A 15,100-nucleotide genomic window follows, 5' to 3' on the forward strand; every position below is an offset into this window, starting at 1 on the left:
TTCAGAGCTTAGTTCATTTGTTGTTCTTGCAGGGAACACTTCCTGTGCGGTATATTGTCCACTGTTTGAAAACTGTTATTTCATATGTTTTGTCTGATTTGCTAGTTGATTGTGGCAGGAGAGCAGTTCTATGAATAGAAGGGGAAGCAAAATTCCCCAATTTAAATGATCTTAACTCTTATTATTTCTGTCAGTATTCCAGGGTACCTGCTCGTCTGCGGAAATTTGAGACTGGGAATTATTTGCTTTCTTTTTTAATATGTTTAGAATAATCTTTTGGACAACAGATGTGCTCTCCTACTCACTTTTTCCTGTTATCAACAGTAATTTATGCCTTAAAAGTACTTCCTAATCTACTTTCTTTTAAGTCTTTTAATTTTCATAGGTTCTTTTTCAAAATTCTGGTCATTGTTGCTGTATCTTCACATAATTCAGATAGATTTTTTTCTTAATTATTTACTATTAACTATAGACTTTATTTGGATTTCACCAGTTTTCCCACTGATGTACTTTTTCTTTTCTAGTATAGGTCTTTTAAAGGTCACAAAAATTTTCATTTACTTTTGAAAAGTGCCAATCAGGTATTTTGTATAATGACCCTCAATTCCATTTTCATGTTTTGTCATGCTGTAATCTTTTTCTTTGTTCATTTCTCTGTCAGTAGACATTAGGGTTCCTTCCACCTTTTGGTTATTGTGAATAATGCTGCAGTGAACATGAGTCTGTAAATATCGCTTTACTGCTGCTGCTGGTAAATTGCTTCAGTCGTGTCCGACTCTGTGCGACCTCATAGATGGCAGCCCACCAGGCTCCCCCGTCCCTGGGATACTCCAGGCAAGAACACTGGAGTGGGTTGCCATTTCCTTCTCCAGTGCATGAAAGTGAAAAGTGAAAGTGAAGTCGCTCAGTCATATCCAACTGTTTGCGACCCCATGGACTGCAGCCCACCAGGCTCCTCCGTCCATGGGATTTTCCGGGCAAGAGTACTGGAGTGGGGTGCCATTGCCTCCTCCCAAATATCACTTTAGATCCTGCTTATAATTATTCAGGGTAAATACCCTGAAGTGAAGTTGTTGGGTCACATGGTAATTTTATTTTTTAATTTTTTTGAGGAATCTGCATACTGGTGTCCAAAGCAGTTGCGCCATTTTACATTCTACCAGGACTGTGCCAGTTTCTCTATATCTTGGCCAACACTTACTGTTTTCTTTTTTTTTTGGCTGCACTGGGGCTTTGTTGGTACTCGTGGGCCTTCTCTAGTTGCAGCGAGCTGAGGCTGCTCTTTAGTTGCTGTGTGTGGGCTTCTCATTGTGGTAGCTTCTCTTGTGGCATAGAAGGGGCTCTAGGGTGCCTGGGCATCAGTGGTGTGGCGTGTGGCCTTAGTTGCCCCACGGCATGTGGAGTCTTCTTCCAGGGGTCAAGCTTGTGTCCCCTGCATTGACAGATGGATGCCTAACTAGTGGACTGCTGGGAAGTCTTATTTTCTGGGGTTTTTTTGATAGTGACCATTCAGTTGGGTGTGAGGTGATGCCTCATTGTGGTTTTGATTTGCATTTTCTTGATGATAGGTGATGTTGAGCATCTTTTCACATGTTTCTTGGCCATTTGTTTATCTTCTTTTGGAGAAATGTCTGTGAGGTCCTTTGCTTTGATGCAGTCTCATTTTTTTTTCCCCTAATTTTGCTTTTGTTGCCTGTCCTTTTGGTGTCATATCTCAGAAATAATTGCCAAATGCAGCGTCACAAAGCTGCTTCTGTACATTTCCTTCTGTAGGTTTCATAGTTTTAGGCTTTAGGTCTATAATCCATTTTGAGTTAATTTTTATATATAGTGTAAGGTAAGGGTCTACATTCCTTTGCATATGGCTGTCCAGTTTCCTCAGCATCATTTATCGAAGAGACTGTCTTTTCCCATTCTAGATACCCTTGTTTAAATATTATTTGACTGTATATGGAAGGCTGTATATCTGGGCTCTCTATTCTATTCCTCTAGTGTATGTGTCTGTCTTTATGCCAGCTCCACACTATTTGGATTGCTATAGTTTTATATTTTCATATCAGGAATCATGCTATAGACTTTTGGGAAGAACACTATGGAGGTGAAGTGCTTTTCTCTTTGTGTTATATTGAAGGCCTGTGTAATAACCCTCAGTGATTTATTACTGGTGATATTTTACTAACCATGAGTACACACACTGGTATTTATTTCTGTCATTTTTATTTCTGTATCTAGTAGGTAGTTACTTTTTAACAGTTTAGTTATATCTTTTATAACTTCATATAAATTAATATAAATTATATTTATATAATATATAACATATATTTATATACTTAATATAAATTAATTAATATAAATCTTAATATAAATTAAAAACATTTCAAAAAAAACATTTTACGTTTTCCATGTTTTTGAATGTGTATTTTATAAATAGTTAATTCAGAATAATGGCGGAGTTTACATTGGTATCCTAACTTCCCTATACATAATATAATTTTGCATAAGATTTTAGGTTAAACATATTCAGTCAGATTTACCTATTACAATAAAATATATAGCTTCAGAAATAAAATAGATTTTAAGTGGAGGAAGCATACATTAAGTCTAGCTACTCTTTCTTATGAGAAAAGAAATAATATTTCATTTCATTGCTGAAGTAATGTTTATGTAAACCTCTTCTTGCATTAGAGAGAGATCCCTACAATTTTGAATCTTTCCTATATCTTCAAGCTTCAATAATAACCTTAAGGGATCTGAATGTGTGTGTGTGTGTGTGTGTGTGTGTGTGTGCATGTGTGCATGTGTGTGTATAAAATCCTCATTTCACCAAAAAGTCTTATAGGCTTTACCACTCCAATTTAAGCCAAAACTTTAAAATTCTTTGCTTTTGCAAGGCTTTTCTTTAGTAGATTTGAATTGATCAAAATGTCTTAGCTTGCCACCAAAGCCTGTACTAATAATCCTTAGAAAATTTCTTTTTCTTTTTTTGTACTTACAAAGCTATTGGAAAATATAGATGACTTGGGCTTTGTGAAATTTAAAATCCTGGCCAAGAGGAGGTGACCTGTGAAAATGGAGCTGTCTTCCAAGTTTAGTTGATGCATGTAAGAATTCTTTTGGCCTAAGAGATACTGGGACTTTCTTTTCTATGTTGTTGTTATGTAATATGTTTTAATTTTAAGTTTATTTCTTTATTATGAAACATATTTTTGTCCAGGTAGGCAGTCAAAATGCAATAGTTATTAATACCAATAAATTTGAAAATAACTCCATGAACTCCCTATGGCCTTTTTATGTTGCAGTTACTGAACCTGTGGTAATAGCAACAAGCAGTTTTTTATCTACAGTATCCAGAAATACAGCTGCGGTTTTTTTTGTCCCCCAAGAAAGGCACAAATGTCTTATAAGTGGATTAATTAATATATTTAAATTTTGGTTAAAATATTTTTATTGTACCATTATTTTGCTATTATTTTTATTGCAGGTGTACAATATTTCAGTTTCCTTTTATTTATTTTTCACTTTTCGGCTGCACCATACAGCTTGCAGGATCTTAGTTCTCTGCTCAGGGATCAAATCCATGCCCTCAGCAGTGAAAGTGCAGAGTTCTAACTACAGGACTGCCAGGGAATTCCCTTTAATTACTTTTTTGATAAATATGAACTTGTAGATTATTCTAGTAACCTATACCAAATCTGGAAAGAGGCCTGGTAGTACGCACGCCTTTAAATTCTCAGCTGAGTCTGTTATTATAGGCAAGCAGATTTGACCAGTGATGCTCTAAGCAACCAGTAATGATTTAAATGGCTGTTTTGGGAAACTTCTCTACTTTAATCTAAAATATTTAATTTGAATGGGATATAAGAGCTGTATTTTAAAGACTGATGGACAGGTACAAAAGAGAAAATAGTAATAGGAGTTGGCATTCTCTGAGTGTGTGTTATTTATTATTAATAGCTTTTTTCTTGATTAAAGTTGTACTTTGGAAAAAATTCCCATTTTTACCTTCATAATCCACAGATCACAGTTCTAGACTACCAATAATCCTTATGCATTAACAAGTAGAAGGGAGTCTGAGCTCCAAACTTCCATTTCCTACGAGGCAGTTAGCATCTGTTTCCCAATTCAGAATGCTTGGGAAGTAATTGACCTAACTAAATACATACGTCTCTACATTTTTGCCAGAGGAAATCATACTAGATACAGGTGAAATGATACTGGTGTTTCTGCAACTTAGGAATGAAATATATAGGCTTTGTAGTATGATGTGAAACTAGTTATTTATAACAAAGATTCTTTGGGGAAATGTTTTTCACAGTCTAAGTAGACTGAGATAGGAGCATAACTTAATTGTAAATCATGAGCTGCACTGTTGTAAATTTAATTCATTTCTCTTAGTAAGAATGTATCCTCCTCTTTCCCCAGATTGTTTTTATAACCCTCATGGATTTTATTTGAGCATTGAAATGAGAGTAGGATAAATTTTTCTGTGCTAGCCTAAAAATTGATTGAAATTGTTTTTATTCCTTTTAGGAAATCTACCTTCTTCAATGTACTAACCAATAGTCAAGCTTCAGCAGAAAACTTCCCATTCTGCACTATTGATCCGAATGAGAGCAGAGTACCTGTGCCTGATGAAAGATTTGACTTTCTTTGCCAGTACCACAAACCAGCAAGGTAAGAAAAATCTTTATGGTATTGTTCATGTGGTAGCCCTGTATAGATTAAGTACATATATATTAGTGATGTATTTAAAATCATGTGTTTTAATTTTTTTTCAAAATTAATTCGGAATTGTTATTTTGTGAGTGCTCAGTCACTCAGTGGTGTCTGACTCTTTGCAACCCCATAAACTGGAGCCCCCCAGGCTCCTCTGTCCATGGGATTCTCCAGGCAAGAACATTAGAGTGGGTTGCCATTATTTGGGGTGATTATTAAAGTAATGTAGAGCCTGGAGAAGGGTAAGGAAGGATATATCCGTTGTTAACATTGCAGTTATTTTTTTCTGGGGAGTGTGAAGTAAAGGGAGTAATTAGTCTGTATTATGTGATTCCACTCATGTAAAAGTATACATGTATGTGTGTATTCATAGGAAAATGTATGAAGTGAAGATCACAAACTAATCGATGGTTATCTCTAAGGAATGTAATTTTTAGAGTGGAATTTCATTTATTTCTTGTGTTTCTCTATGTTGTTTAAAGTTTTTATAACAAACATGTTATTAGGCTGGTGCAACAGTAATTGCGGTTTCAGACCCTGAATTTTAAATAATTACAATTGGGTTCAGACATATCTTTATTAATCAAAATAGGAACCATTACAGTCAACACATTTTTGCCAATGAGAAATAAGTTTGTTTATTCCTGTAGCATAAAAATCTGTGCTTTGGGATTCAGCGAACTCGTGGAAAGCGTTTTCTGCGTCCTGCTGGTTGTGGAAGCATTTTCCTTGCAAAAAGTTGCCGAGATGGCTTGAAGCAGTGGTAGTTGGTTGGCAAGAGGTCAGGTGAATGTGACAGATGAGGCCAACCTTGTAGAACAGTTCGTTCAACTTTTGAAGCATTGGTTGTGTGATGTTCAGGGGGCATTGTCATGAAGAATTGGGCCCATTTACTTGACCAATGCCTGCTGCAGGCATTGCAGTTTTCTGTGCATCTCGTTGATTTGCTGAGCATACCTCTTAGGTGTAATGGTTTTGCTGAGATTCAGAAAGCTGTAGTGGATCAGACTGGCAGCAGACCACCAAACAGTGACCATGACCCTTTTCTTGGTTCAAGTTTGGCTTTAGGAAGTGCTTTGGAGCTTCTTCTTGGTCCAGCCACTGAGCTGGTCGTTGCTGGTTGTTGTATAAAATCCGCTTTTCGTTGCTTGTCACAGTCTGATAGAGAAATGGTTCATTGTTGTTGTGTAGAATGAGAGAAGATGACGCTTCAGAACGTTGATGTTTTTGATTTTTGGATAGTTCTCGAAGCACCCACTTGTCAAGCTTTTGCAGCTTTCTAATTTGCTTCAAATGCTGAATGACTGTAGGATGGTTGACGTTGAGTTCTTCGGCACCTCCTTGTGCAGTTGTCAGAAGATCAGCTTCGATGATGGCTCTCAGTTGGCCGTTGTCACCTTCCCATGGCGGCCACTGTGCTCCTCATCTTCAAGGCTCTCATCTCCTTTGCAAAACTTCTTATACCACCACCGCACCGTACGTTCGTTAGCAGTTTCTGGTCCAAATGCACTGTTGATGTGAGCTGTCTCTGCTGCTTCATGGCCCATTTTGAACCTGAGTGAGAAAAACGCTTGGATTTGTTTTTTGTCTCACATCATTTCTATAGTCTAAAGTACATATAAAATAAACAGCAAGTAACAATTCATTAGCAAAAATCATAAAGCAAGAATTGCACATTAAAATGATGTATAGCATAACCACATTTATTTAAGAATGTATTCCAATATCAATTGCAATTCCAATGCAAAACTACAGTTGCTTTTGCACAAACCTAAATAGTATATTTTTAATTAGAAAAAAAATAATACAGTTTTATTGTAGGAAATTCACAGTATGGAAATGTATAAAGAGAGGAGTAAAAATCATGTATACCTCTGTCTTGATATAATAAATATAAGTACTTTGAAGGTAGAAACTTCCATACTTTTGAGGTATTATTAATATTTTTCTAGAGTAAAAATACAGACTTAAATGATTTTTAATATAATACTTATGCTTCATACTACGTTATATGAATGTGCATACAGTTTATTTGCTATTTTCCTACTATTGAGATTTTGTGTGCATTTAGTTTTTCACTATTTTGAACGTGGTGATAAATCCCAAGATTTCATCTCCAGTCCTGAACTCTGTTGAACTCCAGACATGTATCTTAACTGCCTCTTTGACGCTGACACTTAGATGACTAAGCAAGTGCCTCTGACCTGACATGTCCAAAATGAGCTTCTTGGTTCCACCCTGCCTGTGTCAATATTGTGCTTCCTCAAGACATTTATAGTTCAGTTAATACCCCTATTATTTCTCTAGTTGCTTAAGTTAAAGCCCAAGATTTATTCTGGATTCTTTTCTTTCCTCACCCCTACATCCAATCTGTCAGAAATTCCTGAGTTCTAACTATAAAATATATACCAAATTCATTTTCTTCTCCTACTTTCATCCTCTAGTTTTAGCATCTGTTCATTTTTGACAAATTAATTATTACTGTGATGATTGTCACATGATGATTTTGTAATTTCATCATTTTTTTTTATTTATTAGATGGCATTCTGCTGTAAGAAGAGCTTTCTTGTTTTCATTTATTCATTCATGTATTTATTCCTATCACTGTTACTCACTTTGTTATAATCTATTATAATCATTGGACGTAGCTCAAATTATATCCCTCAGATTGACTCCTCAAGCTGACTTCTGTATCCTTTTAAAAAACATTTTATTTTTAAATGATTTCAATTTTATATATAAGCTAAAAAATTATATGTAGAATGCTTGTATGGTTTCACTCAAATTTCTCTGAACTCTTGAAAGTAAGTTGCAGACATGATGCCACACTGCACTTTAATTCTTCAATTTTTATTTGCTGAATATAGACACTCTCCTGCATTGCCAGAGTAAACCATTATAATCAGGACATTGACAATGATCTAAATTTTGTACGATCTAAAAACATAAAGTAGTCTTAAAAATCACTGGTGCGTGTATAAAAAATCCTTGAATAAGGGCTCAAGTTTTTGTTTTTTGATATATGGTATTAATGGTTTAAACCTTTATCATGGCCTTAAATCAAGAATCAGAATTAAACTCATTCCCATTAGAAAACTGAGTCTCAGAACTATAGATTGACCTGTCTTGTTTCCTCGTAAAAGGAAATGAAAATCTAAGAAGGTAAAATGATTTGTCCAAGGGGACACAGATAGTTAATGTCAACCAGGACTAGAGCTGAAGGCTTCTTACTTCAAATTCAAGGCCTTTCCACTCATATCTATGCTACTGTACTTTATATTTATCATATGGGTGATAGTTTTAGGTATAAGACATTATGTAGATGAGTTTGGTTGCACTTAACGTACTGCTGTGAAAATTCATTTACTGAGATAGCAACAGGTGGCTGGTATTTTAGTGTTGGTGTCAGCACTTAGGTTGTGTCAGCAAGGACCTGGGTTTGTTCGCCTCTCCATTTTACTTTCTTCCTCAGCTGGATCCTGAGATTGCCTTCCCTTTTATTCATAGGATGCCTCTCCAGTCTTGGAATTGTATACTTTGTCGTCCATGTTCAGAGTGAGGAATGAGGGTTTTACTTCTAGAAGCTCTGTCAGAGCACTGATGAGCTTCTGTTTAAGAATGCTCTTACCTTCTCTGGCAAACCTCTCCTTAAGTCTTTCTAGGCAAGTGGGGCAAAGCAGAGGTCCTGGAGTCATTGGTTGTGCCTAGGGGATGAGATTAAACTGCTTATTTAGGTCCAAGTACATGCCCCTTCTAGAATTAGGTATAGAGCCAACTTCTCCAAAGCTCTGGGCTACACTGGGGAGGGATGGCTAGCCAAGTGACAGTCAGTGTAGTCCCCAGGGGAAGGGCAGAGGACACCACTGGTGAGGCAACCACAGTATCCACCAAAAACTGAACCATATCTCATGTATGTTTTCTGTGGATTTGCTGATAAGAGCTATCAGCTATTTCTATTTGTATAAAAAAAAAATTATGGAACAGTTATTTTTAAAATACTCATTTTCCATGTAGATAATAGAGAAGTATTTTATGGAACTTTATGTTGTGTTTTATCATGTAGTAAAACTGACATTCTGAAAAGAGAATATTCTGAAAATTGACAAAGGATACATATGTAGGCCATACACCTTTGTCATATGATGTTGAGCTTTATTTACTCATGCTTTAATCTCCCTTTTTACATGGCTGACTGGTTTTGTTAACTTGTTTTCTTGTTTGTGTTAACTGTTACTTGACCTTGTCTCATTCTGTTGCAGTTGTTAACAACTAGGTTGTTACTATTCTGTTAATTGGTTCACATCATTACATGCACTTTGGGGCTGTAAAACCCGTATGGCGATTAAATGCACGAGGGAGAGGACATCCGTATACCTATGGCTGATTCATTGATATTTAGCAGAAAACAACAAAAATCTGTAAAGCAATTATCCTTCAATTAAAATAAATTAATAAATAAAATAAAAATAAGAGGGATTAATAAAATCATTTATATTTAAATTAAAAAAATGCAAACCTAGATATCCTGTATCCCAGTTTCATTACTATTAAGCTGAATGATCCTGTGTGCAGTAGATTTCTTAACTCCTCAAAGGCTCAATTTCCTCATCTGTAAAGTGGGTTTAATAAATAACATCCACCTTATAGAGTTGTTTTGAACTTTGAAATGATAATGCCTGTCGCTAGTCCGTGTCACTTAGTCCAGTTGCTGGCACACAGCCTCAGCTGTGTGTTGGCTCCTTGTGTGGTGGTCGCCTTGCCTTGTGTGGTGTGCTCTGAAACATCCCCCTCTGCTTTTGTGTGTGTGTGCATGTGCCAGTGGAGCACTGTAATAAAATTAAGGAAGTGAGTTTTCGTTTTTAGGGACATAATAAAAACATCTATCCTGTTTTAAAATGTTTTCCCCTCATTTTCCTAGTTAAGAAAGATTATTTCTTGCTTGCATTTTTTAATTCATTTGAGAGTGTAATAGACATTGTTCTAGAAAGGAAAAAATTAATTTATGTAATGTGTTTGGAAGAGCCATTTGGCTAATACACAGGTTCTTAGTACTGTCTTCTACTAAAGTCATCTTTTGTTTTTCAGCAAAATTCCTGCTTTTCTAAATGTAGTGGATATTGCTGGCCTTGTGAAAGGAGCTCACAATGGGCAAGGCCTGGGGAATGCCTTTTTATCTCATATTAGTGCCTGTGATGGAATCTTTCATTTAACACGTAAGTACAGTTGTTTATTTAGTTGATTGATTCCATTATGATTCATACTTTCTTTCCATTGTGCAAATAAAATAATAAATAACTAGTAAAATAAGATTTGCTTAGTTTCACAGGGTGAATCGTGGTTTGTGTGTTAATTACGACTTAATGTGATTAGGTATCATCTCCACATGAAAAGGCTTATTCCACAGTATATGCTGTGTTGTTGTCAGTTTCTAATTGAATTTTATCCCATTTTGGATTAGACTCATTGAGAAGTGTTTCTGTGCAGAAGTAATTTTGTTGATTATAAAAGGCATTTTGAAATTTTCTTAACTTGTGGAATTTTCCTTCATTTTTGCTTTCCATGTGTTGAGAAGACAGAATTGATAAAGGAGGGGATTCCATTATTCTAGAGGAGAGAAAAGCATCTGGGTTATATATTAGAGATGACAGGATTAAGGAGAAACTATAGATCAGCTAGTTGTTAATGAAGAGAGGGATATAAAGCAAAGACAGAAAATAGGTGGAATTATGTGTTGGTTTGAGTTCTACAGAAGTGACCCACGAATATAGTAATCCTCTGAAAAAATAGAAAGTTTTAGGTTAAGGCTCAGGTCAACACTACTTTATGGTAATAATATTGTAATGAACAAATTAATGCAAATGAAGGAAATATAAATCAGAGGTGGGGTCTGATTTAGTGTTTTTCTCTGTTACTGGTCCCAGACAGGTAGCTATAAGCAACTGAGAATGAGCATTTAGAAAGTTTTGCTTAGTAATTCATTTTTATTTTATTCCACAAAAGCTCATAACAGTTTGAGAAGCACTGTTCTAGGTAGCTTTACTTGGATGAAGATATAAAGACACTTTATGGACGAGATTGTGATGTAGGCAGAGAATAAGATTGTAGGTTTGTGAGTATGGAGGGGCTTTAAATCTTTAGACCACCCTGTCTTATTTGACACATTATTTGTGGAGCACCTCTTCCTGTTGTGCTAAGGGATATGATGGTGAGTGGAAACAGAAATGACCCTCCCTCATGGTGCTTACAATCCAGTGGAGGAAACAGACATTGAGTAAATGGTCTTGTAAATGCCAGATGTCATTCTCTAATTGTGTACAGAGAAGAGAGACAGGTTTTTTTGGAACCATTAACTTTTTTTTTAATGGTTTGCATGAGTTTAAAAAAAAAATGAAAAACTGGGCTTCCCTGGCGGCTCAGTGGTAAAGAATCCTCCTGCCAATGCAAGAGATAATGAATTCGATCTCTGATCCGGGAAGATCCCACATGCCCCGAAGCAGCTAAGCCCCTGTGCCACAGCTGTTGAGCTTGTGCTCTGGAGCCTGGGAACTGCAACTATGAAGCCCAGGTGCCGCACTCCTGAAGCCCACACACCCAGAGCCAGCACTCTGCACGAAGAGAAGCCACTGCTATGGGAAGCCTGTGCACCGCAACTAAAGTGTAGCCCCTGCTCGCCGCAACTAGAGAAACCCTGTGCAGCAACGAAGACACATCACAGCCAAAAATAAGTAAAGAAATAAAGGTTTAAAAAATTGAAAAACTTTTAAAAAGTGGGAATTTCTCCATATTTTTGCCATAAATGGCATCTATAATTTTGAATAAACAACTCTGACGAGCTATGGGTATACTCTATGATGAGTTGTATGTATTAACTGTAGAACAAAATTTCTTTATGAATTCATAATTTTCCTTTTTTGTGTGCTTTTAGTTTTCCTTGATCATGTTAAAGAAAAGTGACACAATACAGAATAGGGAAATAGTAACCACATTATGGGAAGCAAATTCTTTTAAAATTTATATATGTGGTAACTTCTCATAGATGTTTTATTTAGAAAAATAATTTTTTTCTCTAGAGTTCAGTGAGCCAATATAATTGGCTTTTACCAATTTTTAGAAGCAATATAACTTCCTATTGTTAGATATTTAAAGCTTTGAACATGACAAGACTGTTGATTTCATGGAATCCTTAGCTTTTTAAAGCTGGCATTTGAAGTTTTGAAGTGATTTTTCAACAGAAAGCTAAAGTGCTTGTGTGTTATCTGAAGGACAGCACCTTTGGCTGTATCATTGCACCTACTGTCAAGCTGTTTATAGTTGAAACTTGTTAGTTTCTCAGCAGCCACTTAGAGATATGACCTTGTAGCCTGGAAATAAGAGTTCTGCTTTTTGAGGTATGAGGCAGTTTTGTTCCCAATTTAGAAACATATAGGAGGTTCAGATTTATAGAACTGTTAATTGTGAAGTATGTACTCATTTATAGTTATAGAAAACAAAATTTCAAATACAGTTGATTATTTTCACCTAAATTGTTGTGTGTTTGCATGTGTGTGTAGTTGGTGGTAATGGTGGGAAGATGGGATGTGTGGTACCCTCTTCTTTCCAGAGTTCTGTTCCCCAGTTGCTTGTTAAAGGGACAAAATGTAGGAACCTGGGATGACTGTAGAGTTAGCATGTTTTTAAATACCTCTTTAGGACTTCCCTGGTGGCTCAGATGGTAAAGCGTCTGTCTAGAGTGTGGGAGACCTGAGTTCGATCCCTGGGTCAGGAAGATTCCCTGGAGAAGGAGATGACAACCCACTCCAGTGTTCTTGCCTAGAAAATCCCATGGATGGAGGAGCCTGGTGTCCATGGGGTTGCAAAGAGTCGGACATGACTGAGCAACTTCACTTTCACTTTCACTTTAGGGTATGAACAGACTCTGGCAGTTATGGCCTGGCAAGCAGTTCATTACTAACAATATTAGCATGTGTCTGAGTTGTTGGCATTTTATTTTGATTTCCAGAAGAAGGGAAATGATTACTAAGCACCTAGTATTAGGTGAAAGTGAAGTCGCTCAGTCATGTCCAACTCTTTGTGACCCCTTGGACTATTGCCTACAAGGATCCTCTGTCCATGGGATTTTCCAGGCAAGAGTACTGGAGTGGGTTGCCATTTCCTTCTCCAAATATTAGGTACTATGGTAGATTTTTTTTCTAACATATTCTATTTAATCTTAACAATTCTGCAGGATTGGTGTTATCCCAGCTGTATAGGTGAGGGTATTGAGGGAAAAAGGCTAGGTAGTTTTGCTTAAGTACATAGTAAATGTAAATTTGGTCTTGAGCCCATCTTTCTTCTTTCTTTTTCTGGCCACACCATGCAGCTTGTAGGATCTTAGTTTTCTAACCAGAGATCGAATCTGGGCCCCGGGCAGTGAATGTGCCAGAGTCCTAACCACTGGACTACTAGGGAATTTCCCCATCTCTCTTCTTTAAGCTCTTTTTTTTTTCACCATACCACACTGTTTTCTTCACTTTTAGATCTGAATGTTTAGGATCTATATAGTAAACATGTTAAAAGATCCATGATTTGTGTGTGTGGTGGGTGTGGGGAAAGAAAAAGAGAAGTTAAGTGCTCGGTGTATGCTGTTTTCCAGAGACTACCTGCTCTTCACAGTAGTGACCTATAGACATATCTGGAGACTTTTCTGAAGAGACAGATGCTGTATAGTGATTTTAAAAGAATTGGGTTATAGTTTTATTCTTTTGTTGCCATCAAATATTTATTAAGTACTTACTATGTGCCAGGCTATGTGGTAAGTGCTTTATGTGAGGAATTTCATTCAAATCCCAGAGTAAGTCAGATGTAGGTACAGAGAGGTTAGAACATGTGTCCGAGGTTAATAGCTGGTAGGTGGTATAGTTGGGAGTAGTACTCAGTAAGGCCAGTCTGACTGCAAAACCTGCACTGTTAGCCTTTGTACCAGTGGTGACCAATAGAAATATAATGTGAGCTACCTGTGTAGCTAAAAGTTTTCTGATAGTCACATTCAAAAAGTAACAAATGAAATTAACTTTAATAACATTTAATCTATCAAAAATATTATTTCAGTGTTAGTCAATATGAAAATTTATTGATATATTTTTTGGTGCCATGTTTTTGAAATCTGGTGTATAATTTTTACTTAGAGCACATCTTCATTTGGACTAGCCGCATTTCAAGTACTTTATAGCCATATGTCGGAGAAGGCAACGGCAACCCACTCTAGTACTCTTGCCTGGAGAATCCCATGGATGGGGGAGCCTGGTGGGCTGCCATCTATGGGGGAGCCTGGTGGGCTGCCATCTATGGGGTCACACAAAGTCGGACATGACTGATGCGACTTACCAGCAGCAGCAGCATAGCCATATGTGGCTAATGGCTACAATATTAGTTAGCTTATATTCATAGAAAGACATTTGAAGAGAGACATCAAATTATTAATAGATTCTTTGGAGAATAGAATTGGGATGGAGAGAGAGGTGGGTGACTTTCCTTTCTTATGTTATACCCTTGGCTAGCTTTTTAAAAAGTGAACATGTATTATTCTGATTTTTAAAACATGAGAAATTTTCTTATTTAAATACCAATGTAGTGAGTGAATGAAGTCACCCAGTCGTGTCCGACTCTTTGTGACCCCATGGACTGTAGCCTACCAGGCTCCTCCATCTATGGGATTTTCCAGACAAGAATACTGGAGTGGGTTGCCATATCCTTCTCCAGGAAATCTTGCTGACCCAGGGATTGAACCTGGGTCTCCCACATTGTAGGCAGACGCTTTACTGTCTGAGCCACCAGGGAAGTCCGATGTAAGGTATGTACAAATGATTCAAGTAAAATTCTAAGGAGTTCTGTATTAAATCAGTGAGAAGATGGCTTTGCTTAGAATGTTGTGATTCAGGAGTTGTCAGTGATCTACTGCTATCTGTAAAAATGTTTGGTTTTTAAACTGGGCTAATCAGGACAGTTCTGCCAGGATGATTTACTTAAAGATTTTATTCTCAGATAATGAAATTAGTGGGTTCTGTTGTTACAGAAGTTACTTCCTTGAGAGCTCCCACAGCATTATATTTGTATTTTCTGTTCTGCCATTAAATGATACTTGAATTTCTAAGGTACCTTAGTGGTGTGTGGTTGAGTGTGTGTGTGTATGTAAGGCAGATTGCCTTTATACCTCCTTGTTCTAATAAGTAATTCCTTTTAGTACAGTTATCTCTTCCTCATTTTATGTATTCTTGGTAAGGGGATATTATCCAGTTTCCTCCTTCCAACGCAGGAACCTTATCTGTGCCCTTGACAGACACAGCCTAGAACTGGCCACCCAACCTGAGCTGGGCTTTGAGAGATGAAAAGATTGAGTTAAGGTCAT

General features: G+C 36.8%; 1 protein-coding gene across 1 annotated transcript in view; it reads left to right on the forward strand.

Annotated features, from left to right (window-relative positions):
* OLA1 (Obg like ATPase 1) overlaps window positions 1–15,100 on the forward strand; it is a 164,085-nt gene that overhangs the window by 15,109 nt on the left and 133,876 nt on the right. Inside the window, exons 3-4 of the mRNA XM_006063037.4 lie at window positions 4,531–4,674; window positions 9,802–9,929. Coding sequence (XP_006063099.1) covers window positions 4,531–4,674; window positions 9,802–9,929 — 272 coding nt within the window. The remainder of the gene's footprint in view (window positions 1–4,530; window positions 4,675–9,801; window positions 9,930–15,100) is intronic.

The sequence above is a fragment of the Bubalus bubalis genome, chromosome 2, assembly GCF_019923935.1.
Source record: "Bubalus bubalis isolate 160015118507 breed Murrah chromosome 2, NDDB_SH_1, whole genome shotgun sequence".
Lineage (NCBI taxonomy): Eukaryota > Metazoa > Chordata > Mammalia > Artiodactyla > Bovidae > Bubalus > Bubalus bubalis.